This window comes from Cinclus cinclus, chromosome 1, assembly GCF_963662255.1.
Source record: "Cinclus cinclus chromosome 1, bCinCin1.1, whole genome shotgun sequence".
Lineage (NCBI taxonomy): Eukaryota > Metazoa > Chordata > Aves > Passeriformes > Cinclidae > Cinclus > Cinclus cinclus.
In genome coordinates, this window is record NC_085046.1 from 26,551,003 (window position 1) to 26,569,161 (window position 18,159).

Sequence of the window (18,159 nt, forward strand, 5' to 3'; positions counted from 1 at the left end):
TTGTCGTATATGTATATATGTATATAGCAGACAGGTGAAAACCAACATTTTCTTGGCAAAAGTGACTATTTATAAACTGTTTATTTTCATTTTGCTGAAGTTTAAATGTTTCATTATTCCTTAAAATGGAGTTAATAACTTACAGTGCTTTCTGTTCAGAGTCAAAAATAATGTCATTGTTACCTAGATTTCCAAATCATGTATCAGTTTTCAAGCGAGCATTACTGTGATGGTGCAAGGCATACATTCTTTGTGTCTTGCTGCTTAAGCATGAAGAGTGAAAACCCTAATAGTGCCTTTATTGGCATGCACCATTATACCTAGTTCTTTATAATCTTTACACAGCTGCATTCCGGAGGGCCTCGATAGCTTAAAATTGTCAAAGTTTGTAAATGTTCTTAGGATTAATTCCAGAGGCTGAAAGTAGTAAAATTGGCAGTTAGTGTCCTGGTGCCTGATCAGATTTGGCTTTTTAAATTTTTTTCTAGTTTTAGTTTGCAGTGACCTTGAATTGTGTAACATGTAGTTGATACGTAGCCCATGTTGCATTGGTACCTTTAATATTACATTGATAAATTCAGTTTTGTGTCATAAATAATTATTTTCCAAATTTTGGCGCTACTGTGTGGTGTGTAGAATGTAGAACACCTCAATTAGTAAAGGTATAGTAAAAATTGATACGTATTAGATAGATAATGTTTTACATTTTTTAATAAATCACCCTTAGGGAAATGTGAAAGAGAATCCTAGTGGCAATTAAAGTATTCTAAAGAGCCGTGAAATAGACTAGCATTTTCTATTCTACTACGTTCATTGCTACTGCAGCATTAAACCTTGTCTAAAACAGGAAAGTCTTCCCAAGCAGAATATTATTGATATACACAGATCAAAATCTTTATAAGTATAAAGGTATAGATGTGTTGAAGTGGCAGGTTTCTTTGCAGTGTAATGGTATTTAAATCTGTAAAACAGTTTAAAATAGAGAACTGTCTTTAATTTGAAGCTAGTATAAATCACCTTCAAAGAGGACCCAAACAGGAGAGGCATTTTATTGTTAGCATCTTTGGAATTGAATTTATGTCTGCTTGTGCTTCTAAACTGGTCTAAGATTCTGTTGATGAGCTGCTTTTTACTTTTTTTGAAGTGAACACCAGCTGCTTCAAAATGTTTTAAGAAAACATAAAGTAAGCAGCACTTTTCTTTATCATATGATAAATTACTTACAAATGTGGTGATTTTCTCCCATGCAAAGAGGCATTTTCATTATTTTGTATGTATTTGTGTTATTAGTGTCTGTGTACCAGACATTTTGGGTTACTGGAGTTGTCTCTGATGTTTCTTATTTCCTTCCACATCCATTCTAATACACTTTCATTTTTAAAGAAGAAGGAAAGAGTGATATTGACAGCTTGTGGGAGTTATATAACACAGGCAGGTTAGTAATGCTGCTGTTTCAAAGATAAAGTGTCACGACTGAACCTGAACTCATACAAGTTGTATGTAGTAACTTAAAAGGTACCTGTAAACCTCTGGTGCTGGCTGTTAAAGTTCATAGATACCCCTTGTCCATGGGGTCCATGTCTTTATACTTTTTTTGGCCAACTGCAATACTGAAAAAATTTCTAGTTTTTTGTGCAGAGTCATCAGAAGCATCTGTTGTGTACCAGATGCTATCATGTGTTGGTATATGCAAAAGCTTTATGAGCATTTGCCTTACACCATTTATACTAAACTTCACTGTGGAAGTTTTAATTCTTGTTACTACTCAAAATCTGTCATTTTGTGTTTCTGTTTTGCTGAAGTTCTTTAATTTTTTTTTTAATCTTATCACTTGGCTTATAAACAGAGCACATTTTAGTGCTTAGTGATTTTATTTTAATATGCTGTTCATATTAGTTTTCAAATTACTAGTTTTGGAAAGTTTTTGTGAAGTCTGTAAGAGATTTGTAATTCTAGTGGCAGTCTTTTTGAGAATAAGACTTAACATACTCAAGTGTTTATATTTACTTTTTTGCTAGTTCTGTGGACCTGTATTCATAATGTACAGCTGTTTTCCTAATACTGATTAGTGTAGTTATCTGGCATTGTTTCTGTAGGTAATGCTTTAATTTATTTCCTGCAATATGTTTTTCTTGTTAGGTATAACAGAAAAATAGTGAAACCCTTCTGTTACCTAACACTGACTTTTAAATATGTTCTCTTCTAGAGAACTAGAGGACGAAAACGAAGCTTTGTGCCTGAAGAAGAAAAACCTGAGGTTGGAATATAGTGTTTTGTTTGTTTGTTTTTTTTAACAGTTTCACAAAAAAATTAAACTTTGGGCTGAAGTGTTACTTTCCATGCAATAATTGAAAATATTTGCTTTCCTTCCCTCCTTTTCCCCCCTTTCCTTTCTTTTTGCCTTCTGCTGTGGCAGGAACGCATTCCCAGAGAAAGAAGGCAACGACAGTCTGTGCTGCAAAAGAAGCCCAAGTCAGAGGATTTAAGGACTGAGTGTGCTACCTGCAAAGGCACTGGAGACAATGAAAATCTAGTCAGGTAGGTTTGATACCCTGACCTTATGAGAAGTCAAAGTCCCATCTTTATGACTTTGTCATGATTAAAATGAAGAAAATGTACTGTTTGAAAACACAGTAAATTTCCTCCCCTTATTTAAGGGTAGCATTACATCCAAAATACTCACTTGATTCAGTTATTGATCTGGCAGAAACATTTATATTTTAAATAACTAAGATAATCTGTTTTTCTAGCACAAGAGAATTAATTTGCTCTCATCAGAGTGAATTGTCAATGTTTTAGAGCAGGTCAGAAAGATAAACCAACATTTTAATGATATTAAAGCTACATGAGCACCCTAAAACTAATTAAATTAAAATAATCAACAATTTTATGAGCTGAAATGTGCATTATGAAGAATTTGTTTTTAAAAAGGTATTAATGCTACCTTCATTAATGCAGACCATGAAAGGGTTAGATAATCATGTTTCTTATCTGAAACAGAAATGAAAAAAGACTGTTGAATGATGTTTTAGTAGGTGCAGAAATCTAATTAAAGTGTAGAATAGCTGCTATTAAATAGCTACCATTGACCACAACTTCTATGGGTTTTGATTTTATAGCTCTCATTGTAGCCTCCTTGCAAAGCTGTAAAAACTGTTCACAGTTCTTGAAAGAAGAATCATGGACCTTATCAATCAGAAGGTGGATTTTAATTGAATCTACAGAGATTTCATTAAAATGATCTTATAAGTTCAGATTTAAAAAGGTCCTGTATGCTTCGACAGGATTTTTCTAGACAAGTTCTTCTCTTTAGGTGAGATATTATTGTTGATTTTAACTGGGAAGAGTACTTCAGAATAAGTATTTTAGTTTATTTCTGGGAGTCAGAGTTACGAGAAAGGTCAGAATCACTGATAACGTAGGTAAGCTACACATAGCTTTATAATCAGGATGTCACAGGTACAGATGCCTTGTACATACTTAGAACAGCTGATTTCAGCATCAACCACAGCATGTGATTTACCCTAGAAGTTTGTAAAACTTCAAGGTAGTGTGCCAGAACGTAGTTGTATTTCCAGATTGGAGGCAGAGTGCCTGTACAAGCTCATCAGTAACTGTGTGACTCATATATAGACAGGCTACTGCTGCTGGGTGATCTCAGATCCTGCTCAGAAGCAGACTGTGAAACACGGGGGGTGTTACAGGGATTGCTCGTGCAGTTGCACTCAGGAGGGCTGGTGGCAGCAGGTTTTTATCTGCCCATGACAAGATAAAGGGCTTTCTTAAGCCCTATAGTTTACAAGAAATGAAAAGATACAGGAAGACTGTTTTGTTGTGGCAAGGAATCCTGGTAAAACATGTACTGTGTTTTACTGTGAAAAAGGTGGGGAATTAGTTTTATTCTTCAGGCTTTTTTTAGAAATGTTAAAAATTGGAGGATGTAAAGGATAAGATGAGAAAATACCATGAGGAGTATATTTAAGTTACAATTAAAGAATAATGGTAGGACGTTACTGTTATGTCTTGTTTACTACAGGAAAGATTTTAGTAGTAATTTAGATGGGCCAAAAATAAATTTATTACTTGCCAAAACCCAACAGGTTCTCCTAAAAATCACCCTCATAATTAGAAAGAAGCTGAACAGTACTCCTGCATAGGAGGAGTTTGTTCTAATCCTTTGTTCATAATTCTCTTAAAAAATATTTCCTTAAGTCTTCTTATTTTCCATATTAATTAGAAAAATACTTAAATTTAAAACTTTCTTCAGATAATCCCTATAAATAGATTCAACTTTATCCCATTTAGATTACCACTGCTTCTAAAGAGCTGTGGAGGCTAACTTTTGGTAATTTCTAAATTATGTTAACTCTGCAGTCTAGGATGTGTAGGGGAGTGATCCACAGTGTTGCTATGTCAGAGAAAGTTTTCAGATGTTTTATTTTCTTTTGCATTGTCACAAAGTGATAGGAGTGACACTCTGCCTGCTCTGTGCTTTTTCCTCCCTGTACCATCCTGCAGGACTCCTTTGTGGTGGTAGAAACAGTATTCTAAATGCAAGGCTGTAGGACTCCTTGCAAGCAAGAAATGTTAAGGAGGGAAAACAAAGGATTTTTTCAATATCTGTGTGTTTGACACTATCTGTTAGTCCAGAATTTCTTAGATGTTAATTATCATCTTTGGTCTTCACCAAAATTGCTGGATTTAATTTTTCTTCTTTCCAACCCATCTGTAACTAAGAAAATGGGGTTTGTGGTTATGTTATAGAAGAGATTTTCCTGAATATAAAAGTTCATCACTTAGTTAAATAGAAGTATGCAAGTGGTGAAACTTTAAGAAGATTTAAGGAATAATCTTGAAGGGCCTTCTGTCTTTTCCTGCTGTGTATTACCACAGACAGGGCTGGTTATGTGGTACTTGGACAATCTGCTTTTAAAAATTGTAGGTTCTTATCAGATTTTGTTGGCCCTCACTCCAGAGTTGCTATCTGAGTAAGGATTGCATGAAGATAAGCAATTTTTTCATATTTCAAATAATGCCACAGAAATTTATAATTTATAATAGTAATTTATTCAGCAATTAATCTGGAGCAAAAAAAGTATAATTTGACTAGCTCTTACTGAGGGACTATTAGAAGGGGTTTTTTTAGCCTCCCTTTTAGGTGCTTCTGGGTAGCACTGGATGGCTAAGGGATTATTTGTTATATGTTCTGTGGCTTTACTTGACATGTTATTCATATGGTTTAAAATTAATAAATAACTATGGAAGGATTTTTCCTTAAAAATATATTTCATTCTGATGAATTATAATGTTTTACTAACTGAATTATGCCTAAATGACTATAGGGATAAAAATTAGGTTGTCTTTAATTAATGGCTTTTTTCTAAAACTTACATGTTGCTTTTATTTATGCTAATAGTTTGCCATAGGTATGTATTACAGACACATCAAAATAATGCTTATTTAATCGGGGATATCAGATAATAAGGATAGGCTCTTTCAGTATAGTAGGATGCACTAGAACTGAAAGTTTAGATTTTGTGGTTTTGTGCACTGGAAAGGATCAGTCTTGTGATACCCTTGTGATGGCTTTTTTTTTATAAATTACAGTTAATTTATAAGTTATTCTATACATATCTGTGTAAATGCTGTTGAGCTTAGTAAACCTGCAAATTTTACCTTTTTACAAGAATAATAAGTGGCACAGTCAAGATTTACAGATCTAACAGTGAAAAGTAAATTGAAACCATATACTCAAATGAGGCAAAGTTGGATCTCTAACTGTCATTATAAATAAATGAGAAAGCTATAGTTGTAATTACAGAAAAATGTGGATTTTGAGTATCTTTTTACTCAAATGAACTGTCATTGAGTTTTGAGATAAATAATAGTAAAAGATGGAGGTTTTAAAATATTTTATATTTGACACAGATAGGTTTGATATGGGGTAGACATGAAGACACAGCACTTTTTAAAAGAGAGAAGAGTTAAAATAGCTATAATGTGTGCTTGAAATTAAAGTATTGTGAAATCGGAGGGTACCTGTAAAAATATACTGCCCAATCTTAACCAATAATCAAATATTGGCAACATTTGCTTGACATTGAAGACATACATTGAAGTATGGGAGTTTCTAAAACTTGATGTGAAAGGTAAATTTTCTGAGAAACTCAGAAAATAATTTTAAAGGTTCCGTTTGTTTTTAGAGCTGACCTCTCCTGTTTCTTTCAGAAAGCATTTAAATATAATGCTTTTCTTTAAATTTTTGTGAATCTTTTGAAGTCATCTATAGTTTAGACTATTATATATTATATATATATATTATATTAATATATAGATTATTTAAAAGGTTTCCTGAGTGCTTAATTACAATCTTGAATGAATTGCTTAGAATGATAGCTCTTGCAGAGGAATTGCTTTATTCGTAAGTAACCCCTGTTTTGATTATTTTGCTTGTTTTGTTTTTTTCTTCTTAATGAGGCTGTAACTCACTGATGCAGATCTTCAGAAATAGCTCCCCAATAGTTCTCTTTAGACAACTATTTATATTTAAATACTATCATATTTAGTAGAAACATGGATAAAGAAGTATCTTTCAGGTGGCTCAGTATGTAATAAGGAAAACTGCCTCTTAATTTTGTAGCATTATCCAGACAGTATTACTGTGTAATCTGCTTGGTAAAATAAAAAAATAAGATGAATTTAAGTAATTTTAATTTGCAGAACACATTTCAAAAGAAGATTCCACAAACTAATTCAGTTTAAAAACTTTCAAGGGAGGACTTTAAATTACTTCACTTCTACAAAAGTGGCCTCTTCTGAAAAATAAATGCAGTTTTCAACTTCTACTATTAAAATTAAATACACTACCTATTGTTTGCTTTAATATATCCTTGGGTGGTATTTTGGAATGTAGTGCATTGGATAAAATTGACATCTCAATAGTAAATTTGAGAAAAGCTCAGATATCCTCAGATACTCAAAGATTTGAGTATTGTTCTTACATGGGCCAAAATCAGGTTAAAGAAATCTCAGAAAAACATTTAATTTATTCATCTTACAATTTAGAGCAAGCATATTGTACATTCCTTTGTAGTTTTGTGCATTGAGTTGTTCTGCTGTATTGTCAGTTAAGTTAGGATTTTCCATTTCATTTGATTTGCAGTAGCTGAGGCAAAATTATTACTTAAGCATTACAGAGAGGGTAAAAAAGATGAAGGTCGTGTATTTGAAATAATAGAGAATACAATTTGTTGAAAACATAGATTTGAATGTTGGTTATAAAGTATTCAAAAACGCAAATCTACAAAGCAAATTATCAAAAATATATCTAGTATTTATTTTAATGCATATATTTACTAGGAAATAAGCTAAATGTAAAAGTACTTATTTTTCCCATTATACTCTCTCACTTTTCAAGCAAGTCTAATGTGCTAAAAATACAAGTCACTGTATCAAGACAGACAGGGAAGGTGAGGAGTAAGAAAGGAGAAAGAAGAAAATACATACAGTGTCATATTTACTAAACAAAAAAACTGTGGAGGAAAATTAACTATGAAGTTGACTATAGTATGAATCATCCAGTCATACTGTAACTGAAAATCTTTAAAAGGTGTGCAACATCTGTAGTTCTGGTGGTACAAATGTATGTATCAAGTTTAGGATGACAATTGCATGCATAGCTGCACACAGTGGTCAGCTTTAATTCTGCTTTTGACAGAAAGTGTGTTCTAGACAGTCTCTTTTGAATCCTCTGGAGATCATCTGTCCAAAAATGTCTCTCACCTGATTTCCTTAATTGTATTTGTCTTGTATAGGATTATCTTTGCATTTTTATTTCTTACATTTCTGTGCAAAGGGGCATGCCAAACTTCAAGTTAAGGATTTCTCCCTTATTTGTTCCAGAACAAGTACATTAATTATTCATTACTTTAAATGCACTGCAACAAAATTCTCAGTCCATCATAGTGATTGAAAGCCTGTTATTTACAGAAGTTCAGGACCACTAATGTAGGGATTAATCACAAGTAAAATGTTAGTTAGTGTAGCCACAATTTGCAGCAATCTTATGTGTTACACAGGATTACAAATGCATTATTTTATTGAAATGAGCTAAGAGAATGTAAGAAATTGTAGCATTCAGTTGTGTAGTTTATTCCTGCTGTATAATTTACAGGGACTAATTCTGTGAGTTAACTTTTCTAGTTGCTTGAGTTACCAGTTTCTTTATTATTCTAGATAGGAGGATAGTACATATAATAACAAATGCACATTTTCTTCAGGGGGCTTTATTCAAACTGAATTTGCATTGCATTTAACTTTCTGTAAATTCATATGCTAGACATTAAAAAAGACCTGTAGGCATTGTGAAGCTCTCTTGCCAAGTGTCTACAAGTCAGGCATGGGTCTGGTAGTAAAACTTGTACTGCCATCATTCAGGGCTTCTCTAGAAGCAGATTGCTGGGTTTGTTTGGGTTTGAGCTATCCAGCTACCTGAAGCTATTCATTCCTGGAACATTTACAAAAAGTGCATGGCAGACCCTTGAGTTTTCTGTTAATTAGGTATCAGTCTATTTACCTGGTACCTAGTGGATTTATTTAGTACACTTTTCTGATATTTTTCTGAACTGAGACAGCAAAATGTGAATTGATGTTGGTATTTTTCCTTGACTGTTTTGCTACTTAACTCTTAGGGAAATTTAAACCGTCTATAGAATAGAAGCTCAGGTCTTCAGGTATTGCTTTTATGTTCCATCTCTGGTTTGTTTCTTGATACTGTGTAGTTTTGAAGGACCTACCTTATGGGTAGTCTGTGTAGGGGTGGCCAAAAACTGAAATTTTGGAGGTATTGCCATGTTTAAAAGACTTGTTACCATTCAATATCACAGTTAAGGAATTCAGGCTAGAAAATATGCACAGGACCATCAGATGTAATTTTTCTGTAAAGTTTAGCATTGAGCCTTCATTTTGCAAACGAGAGCAAAACTGAATGATAAGTTATCCATGCTTTCTGATCAAATGCAGATACAAAACCATGCAAAGCATGATTCACCCTGCACACTCCACAAAAGGATTTATTTGATTTTCGGGGGAGTTATTTGATGACACTTCCTGTTAATACACTGGAAAGAATACAGGAAAGATGGATATTTGTCTCTCTTCAGTGTTATGGAAGTTCTAAAACCCTGTTGGAGCATTGTTGTGATATTTGATGAGGTTTGTTAGTATTTGTCTTGCAAGTGAATAGGAGAGAGCACTGTGATCACTCCCTGATAGCTTTTCTTCTCATTCTTTTTCTGGGCTGTTTATTGATCTGCCAGTCAAACCTTCTTGAAGTTCATACTGGTCTTCAGTCTGTAGAAGCTTAGTGAACAGTTGAAGCTTATAGTCCTCAGGTAAAAGTGTAATTGTCCAAAGTTCTTAGTATTGATATTTGAAGTATGCTGATCCAAAAAGCTTCTGTGCCAGTGTCATGAACTTCAGAAATGCACAGCAAGATAACCACTTGTAAATAAGAGAATCTTTCTGCAGAGTTACTTTGTTTTCCACTAACAAAGAGTACTTTGCCATTTTTTTATTATTGAACTTTTAACTTACAGTTAGCCTTTTTTTCCCCTTCAGTTACAGCTGCTCGGTAAAGTCTTTGCTGCAATCATGGGTTTGTAAATTACAGCTTGAAACTATGTGTCACAATTGTAATCTGTTCCCCAGACAGCTATGTATCTCAGGATTTTGTTTTTATTTTTCTGCTTGCCCTGGGAAATACATGTATCAGAGACCTTTGCTCCTTTTCTTGTGTTCTATAACTACTAGGATTTATAATAATTTATAAAATGAAAAAATACAATGTAGAAGTTCTTGGCTATATGTAATGAATGACCTCTTTAAATAAAGCAGCCACTGAATGAGGTGGTTTTTTTGGGAAGAATAAAATTGTTTAATGAAACAAGGTACAGATTTTGAATTTACAGTTTGTGATGGAAGAGGGGAGACTCCTGACAGTATTTCCCAGTCTGGTTACCAGTAATAGGTTATGACTGCAAAAATATCTACCTGGATGGGGTCAGTAGCTTCTTATCTTTGTGGGCATTCTTAAGATTTTTTTCTTGCATCAAATTGCATCAAATAATTCAATTCAGTTGTCATTTGAATGTGTCACTTACTCCTTCATTCTGGCCAAACTGCTTCAGTCACTTTCAGTGCAGCGAGCTTATCGCATCAGAATATTTCATAGTATACAGCATATTGAGAAAGAAAATGTCAAATTCACTACCAGTTCACTTGCTTTGCATTGTTAAACGGAGCCATTGCTACAGAAGCCACAAGACTGAAATTTATAGTTATGAAATTTATGACATGAGAATTTTCATGTCCATAGTAATAAAATGATGTGGTAGAAGACCATGGCAGGAGACAATAACTGTTTAAATGCTGCGTTGCAGCATCAGTTTTGAGTCGTTACAATTAGTGTCAACTTAGCATCTGTGCTGTCAGTTTTCTGAGTTAAATATATCTTCAAAGAACTGTAGTTCTTTGAAACTTTGGGCTATTTGAATGGGAAATCTTAATATGCAAAAGAATAATGCCTACTGTTCCACATGCCTTTTTTATAGTTTTTGTTACTGCTGCCCAATACTTTTACAAGTGTTTGATCTGTAGTTCATTAATTTGTGTGGGGTTTTGATAGTAGGTGATCTGCAGTTTGGGTGCAAAACTTCAGCTACACCATTCAAAACTAACTTTGTCTTGGAACAGTGTGAGAGTATGGGGTTTGTGTGTTTTGGGGTTTTTTGCATTACCAAAGAAACCTGTATGTGAAAAGCAGCTAGAGGTACTGTGAATTAAAGGATACTGAGTCACTTTTCTCAGCATTGACCTGAGTTACTCTTCAGATTGTTAATATGGCATATAATACCATTATATGGTATTAAATGCATTAATGGCAACAATTTCATTAATAAATCAATGGAACACAGTTGCATACAATTTTTTTTGCTAATTTGGGTGTAAATCGGGAATTCTACATACAGTAATATTCCCTGAGAGGCTGTAGATAATCTACGTGTATTTGGGATGTTATTGTTTTTTTTATTTTAATTGTGCTATAGGCTGAGGTATTGTAAAGCTTCTTACTGGAAAACATACTTTTAAACAGTTAAAAAAACTAAAAAGAGCAATAAAAAATCATTTATTTTTAAAGCTGCTTCAGTGTTAAAATATATTTATTAAACATTGTTTTTCTGGAAGTGTAAATAACAAGAGAAATCCAGTTTTAGTATTGAACTTTATTTTGAAGTAGTTGAAATAATTTGCATGTAATAATATCTAAATAGATAATTTGAGAAATGTGATGTTAATATCAATCTTCTTATAAAATGTCTTTGTCTTTTGGGAAAAGGAATAGAATTGTAGGGTTGTGTAGGGTTTATTTCCTGTGCTGAAGCATGATTTTGAGGTCCACTGGATTTGTTGGTCTGCTTGTTTTACCATAGTTGCCTGCCTGTATTGAAAATACAGGTCAAATAATCTAGACTAACATCTATTACTAATGTAATATTTTATCTGTATGCAAAATTGAGGAATCCGTAAAATAGGGTTATGTTTTTAGTTTCTTTTTCTGCCTTGTTATTTGTTTTGTTCCTTTCATTTTGCATAATTTTTAAATTTTTGTGGGCTTTCTTTCAATTAACTTTCATTTTTTTAATCTGTGCCGTGTGCAAGGTTGCATGCAGGTTTTGCTTTGTTTTCAGTTAGTAAAACTGAATCTTCTTTACAACAGCTGACACTGTTACTATTACTTACACTGGGTGTCATTCCTTAACATTCTCATGTCAATGAAATGAAATTTTTGCATCTGATATGCTTCAAGCCATTTAAAATGCCAAAGACAAGATTCTGTAATAAGAAAGGAATGGTAGGAGTTAATTACCTTGTAACAATCTCATTCTTCTTCTTGGGATTTTTTTCTAAACATTTACCCTTGATTTTTTTTTAATTCTTTTCATCTGAAAAAAATTTTTTTGAATGTTGTCTTGTGGAAATGAGAAGCAAGCAGCTTCACAATTTTGCCATGCTGTCTTGAGTAGTTTTAAAAATACAGATAAATATTTAAGCCTATCACATATTTCATCCTGGAAAAGGCCTAAAAATTTACTTCGTTCTGAGAAGAAAGGATATAGGAAGGATATGCAATTAAAAAAATAAAAGCTTATGTTTTCTTCAGGAGTATGAAAAAGCTCTTAGCAAAGGCTAATATGTTACTCTTTTCTTTTTCAAATCAGTGGTTGTAACAATGCAAAGGTCAAATGTAAATTAATGTGCAGTGCTGTGATTAACTAGCAGAATTCATCCCATTCCCTCCCGCTCCTTTCCTTACCCAACTGTCAGTTCAGCTGAGTACAGTGATGTTACTGTACTGCATGTGCAGTTACTGCTGAGGAACAGGAGCACTAAATCCCTCTAATTCTGACTTTGACACCTGACGTGATGTTGTATTAGGGAAATAGGCAGTAAAGTGTAAGCTGATATTGGAATATGGTGTAGTAACTGACTTTTACCATTGCACATAAACAGAGTAATTATTCTAAATCATAGCATCACTTTCAGATGGATAACCACTAAAATCACTGCACTGTGCTTTCCTGAAAATGCCACAATCCTTCAACTGCCAAATTAAGCCCAGGGAGAACAACCATCGGTAGTGCCTACACAGTTATGTTAGAGGGATGAGCCCTGAACCAAATGAAAAGATGTTCTGGAAGAACAGTAACCTTTCCCATGATGTGCACATTTTCCATTACATTTCTGACACAGAATGCTGTGAAATGATTTAATGTTGACATTTTGTTTTGCTGACTTTTTCCTTTCTTATTAAAAGGAAACAAAAGGTAGGTTAGGAAAATAGAGGGAGAGTGTCCAAGCATTTGAATTCTAATACAGAAATTTCTGCTTTAAAGACAAAACCAAAAGCACTCTAAATATACATTGCTTCTGACATTGGATTGTACATATTTTGGGGGAAAAGAAATATGTATCTCCAGCATCAATATTGAACACTTCGATCTGTAAGGTTAATTTATTTTGCTGCTTTGCAGCAATTACATACCAAGTATGCTAATTTAGTAAAGTATCCTTTCTAATTGACAAGCACAGAAATCTTAGACATCAGCTATATAGCACAGCACATGCAGTACACTTACTTCTGCTTGTCATTTTTGATGTATGTTGCTAGAAGTGATTGTAGAAGGGAGCAAACCATGAGCAGACATGATACGATGAAAGGTCAACACTTGTCACTTGGAAAGGGATACAATTTTATTGAGTGAGGAAACGGAAAGCAGCTCTCCATTCAGGCTCTACAGGAGCTTTGTCTGCATCTAAAGCAATACATGTAAGAATACTTGGACGGAAGAACTACTTGTCTAAAGTGTGGTTCGTGCATCCTTTGGCAGCTTGTATTTCGTGTTTCAGAACTGATGAAAAGCCTTGCTTGTTTCTAGCACAGTATACAATTTTATCTTTGAAAAACACAGATTTTGCTTTTGTTTTCTTAAGGATGTGTGAAGTTTTCTTGGCACCTCATTTATTTTATCCTTCTCCCATCCAATTTCAATTTGTTGGATGATGGTTCTTGTCATTGAAAGTTATTCTGTTTCCATGAGGGGGCATCTAAATATAAATAAAATATTTTATTTTGAAGTCACTGAAAATAAACATAGAATTTTGGTTATACAGTAACTTACTTGAAAGAAAATGTGTATGTTGCAATATGTTTTCTGTCACATTATTTAATGGTTAACAAAAAGGCATGCTGACTTGGACAAATTCAAAATAGTCTTAACTTCTGGGGAGGGAACCTCAGTTTCTTGTAATTTAAATATTTGTAACTAAAAGTGAAACACCAGCAACTAACTCTCTCCTTTTCCTGAAAACTAATGTGTACACTTGGATTTTAAAAGTAGGGCACGTCTTGGAAAAACTGCGTGGCATCTGATAGCATTTCATGACTTTGTAAAAGCTTCGGCATCCTACATATGCTAAACCAATTTTGAGTAGGTAGGGTTTTTTTTGGTTTTGTTTTTGAGAGGAAGCCAAAATGGTAGTGATAGTCAAAGATGAAAATGGTACCAATACTTAAAAGTTGAAGCATCACTCAGTTTTATCATGAGAAGATAGAAGTAGAAACAAATATAATTCAGTGCTAGTAGTGGACTGCTAGTTAAATTATTAAATTCTAAAATATAGTGTTGTAATAAAGACTAAAATAATTGCAAAAATCCTAATGGCAGTAAGCTAAACAATATAATTTGTTGGTGTTTATTTGACCATAATATGTAAACAATAATTTCAGAGCTGTTTTGTACAAAGGACTATTAAAAATGAAATAGATGTTATGAAATTGTTCTGGCAGCCTTTAGCTGTTTGCTAACAATTTAATACAGCAATAAAAACTAGCAATAGCAGCACCAAAATTGCATAGCAGAAAGTTGATTATAATTTGGTAAGAAAATATTGTATGGATTAAAGTGCTCACTTCAGTGTAAACTGTGGACAGAGTTTATCCTTGGGTTTAAAAATCTCATAAATTTGAATAGCTTTTTAAAGTGTTCTTGTTAGTAAAAGTCAGAGACAAATTATGCCTTGTGCTGATGTTGCTGCCTAGGGAAATGGAGGAGAGGAGTTAAATTTTTTATTCTGTAAGTATTCCTGTATTAAACCTTCCCAAGACTCAAAATGGAAGTCTCTTTGGACCTTGTGATACGGACTTCTTATTTAGGTATTCCCATCTCTGTTCAACGTTCCTTGTAAATAAAACATAAAAAGTAAGGGATGGGACTCATGCCTGCATTTTTGCATCTAACTGAGAGCATGCTCATTACTAACACAACCAAGTGTGAGCACAGACTTCTGGTTTATGCCTGGAGAAACGCAAATAAAAGTAAACAAATTAATCTCTAAACTCTTTATGAAATTGTGAAATCCATCGTGACAGTGATAGTAGTGATGAGAATTTGAGAAATCGTAATGAGAATTTGATTCTCATTTCCTTTGTAGGGCTATTTCTTAGGGAGCAGAATCTATATTCATTTCTGAACTGTCGGTCCTTTAACTTGTATAGAAACTCTGACTACACAAGTAGGTTTGTGGAAGAATTTTCTGGAAGTGAAGGGTGCTTTTTAATGCTTATTGAACTTGACACTAAGTACATGGAACAGAAAATATAGCTACTTTATTTGGTAGGAATCTGTGCAAATCCATAGATTTTTTTTATTTGTGAACCTCAACTGGTTTTGAGACTTTTAGGATATTTAAATTATATTTCTATTTAAATGAGTTGTATTTATCAAAGTATTTTGAGTAAAAAGTGGCTGTATGGAAATGCTGCCTAAGACAGAGCTTCTGGGAAACTGAGAAAAGGAAGAAAGATAAAAGAAGGGCTAAGTAGGCAGAGAGTAAATGAGTAATTGATAGAGGAGAAAGCAGTTTGCAGATCCTGTAAACCTTGAAGTAGTGAACAAAGATCTGAAATTTCACACGAAAGCTAGAAGAGATCCAGTCTAGACCCTGCTGGGAACAGCTTCCTGGCAGTGCATATTCTGTGTTAGCATTTCATGATGCAAGAATTGAGAAGTTAAGTTACTTCAGATTGGTGCAAAATGTGGCAAAAAAAAAAATCAGCCTTGAAAAAGAACAGTTAATTTTTGAAGATATTAAGAATAATAAACAGGATTCAGTAACAGCATGAGAATTAGTGGCAAGGATAACCTTATTTGTTGAGGTATTTCCTTCAAAATTGAAGACCATTTCTTAATAAATGACAGGAGAAGAAAGGAACTTTTAGATTTTTTTTTTTCCCTTGAAACTTGAACTACCACAGTGTATGAGTTTATGGAGGGATGTTAAGAAAAACACTTGAGGAAAAATGCTTAAAATGTCCTCTTTTGAAAGAAAATGTAATATCTGCTAAGAAACTAAGTTTGTGTGAGTAAAATCAGTAGTGCTAGCTTTAGTAGTCTTATTGAGTGATGAGAACAGTAATATTTATTTGAAGTTTCTCTACATTTGGAGAGAATGTGTAACTACAGGTACGTAAAAACTGCAAAAGCAGCAGTTTAATGTCTGAAAATGCAGAGTAGATGAAAAGAGGAAAAATAAAAGTACTACTTTGTCATAGTAAAAATTGTTTAAATTTACATAAAAACAGCCTGTCTGCTAGTATGTACTGACAGTTCTTTTAATAACATTTGCTGAGAAAAAGAGGTAAGAAAACCAGTGGGCTTTTAAAACTCTAGTGGTAATCTTAGCTTTTCACATTCAAGAACAGTAAGTAAACTGCAGGACTTTAATTTTCTTTAATTTTGAAAGGTTTTCTAAATAATTTCTGCTTTTATTAAAAACAGAATCACAGAATGCTTGAGATTGGAAAAGACCTAGAGCTGCTCTAGTCCAAGTCCCCTAAATCAAAACAAGTCATATAGAGCATGTTACTCAGGGCAGTGTCTGGTTGGGTTTTGAATATCTCCAAGGATGGAGTCTCTGCAACCTCTCTGGACAGCTTGTTCTGTTGCTTGTTCCTCCTCAGAGTGGAAAAAAAAAATAATTATTCTTAGATTTAACAATCTCCTTTATTTCATTTTTTGCTTGGCTTTTGTCCTTTCACTGGGCACCACTAAGAAGTCTGGCTCTCTTTGATTCCCCTTACAGGTATTTACACATTGAGAAGATTCTCACTGTGTCTTCTCTTCTCCAGACTAAATAATCTCCAACCATAGCTTACTTTTGTATGACAGATACTCCAGCCAGTCATCTTTATAGTCCTTTTGTTGGACTTACTCCAATATCTCCATTATATTTTTTGTCCTGGGGAGCCTAGAATTGGATGCAGTGTTCTTGGTGTGGTTCCACCAGTGCTGAGTCAAAATAAGAAGTATATTTATTGTTCTTAAATGTAAACCAATAAAAAAAATTCTTCTATTGTAAATAACAGGTAAAATTTAGTTTATTTAAGAGGAACATCTTCCTATAGTCAATATAGTGAGTCATAAAAACACTACTGAAGAACAAGAAAATAATTTTGCTTATTAAAATTCGTGTCTTGGGAAAGTCATGTCATAGCTGTAAGTTTGTAGTTGTACTTTAAAAGGTGAATTCATCAAGCAACAGTCTTGAGAATTAGCAGTGCTAAGGCTTACAGTTTTCCACTGGAAGTTACATCTTAGTGGGAGGTTCCACTATGTAAGTTCAGATAAGACATCGACAGTTCCAATCCCTTCCTCTGCTCTCTTTGAAAACTGCATTTTATAAATGCAGTTCTAAATTCACTACATTGAAATATCACCCCAACAATAACTTTCAGGGGTCACCTGTGAAATTGCATTAGAAGAACTGTATCATCTAACCTGGCAGCAGACTGAAGCACCTAAAAACTCGCAAAACTCAACTGTCAATGGTCTCTTTGCCAATTCTGCCAACCCCAGAAAACAATAAATAATGTCATAGCTAAAACTGCACACTTAGCTAAAAAGGGGTTAGAAATTAAGAGGGAGGGAGAGGAGGGAGAATCTAGTGAAGTTGTACTAGAAGGACAAGGCCCCTTGTGAGGGATGGAGAACATGCGGGCAGGAGGATTGCCAGCCTTTAAGCTATCCGTTGTCCCTTGTGGCGGGTACTGGAGTACCCCACAGAGTATGGTAGTGGGTGCACTTTTTACACACGCTAAGATTTCCACTCTCTTAATTCCAAGCAAAACTGGGAATACAGGAGCTGACTCTCTGTGGAATAATGGAAGAGTACTAACAGCAAGGTTTTTTCTTGTATAGACCCTAGTTCCTCGGAGAGCTGATCTGAACAGTTAGTGCCATTGATTTCTAATCTACACCAAAACTACTGTGGCCTCTCTTTCACACTGTAGGTAGAAGCTTATATCTCTGTATAGGCTTTTGGTGTGTCTGTATGTGCACACATGTCTGTGTTTGGAGTAGTCAGTATAGTGATAACAAACATGTTAGGCATGTCCTCTGTTCCTGTTTACTGTCATTTCATAGAACCATAGACTAGTCTAAGTTAGAAGGGACCCACAGGGTTCTTCAAAATCCTATTCCAGGTCCCCCATAGGGCAGCCCCAAGAGTCATGCCATGTACCTGAGAAACTTGTCCAAATGC

At 34.0% G+C, this 18,159-nt stretch overlaps 1 protein-coding gene across 1 annotated transcript in view; it reads left to right on the forward strand.

Moving 5' to 3' along the window:
* Positions 1–18,159, forward strand: part of PHF14 (PHD finger protein 14) — a 157,848-nt gene that overhangs the window by 63,323 nt on the left and 76,366 nt on the right. Inside the window, exons 15-16 of the mRNA XM_062495253.1 lie at positions 2,207–2,257; positions 2,417–2,538. Coding sequence (XP_062351237.1) covers positions 2,207–2,257; positions 2,417–2,538 — 173 coding nt within the window. The remainder of the gene's footprint in view (positions 1–2,206; positions 2,258–2,416; positions 2,539–18,159) is intronic.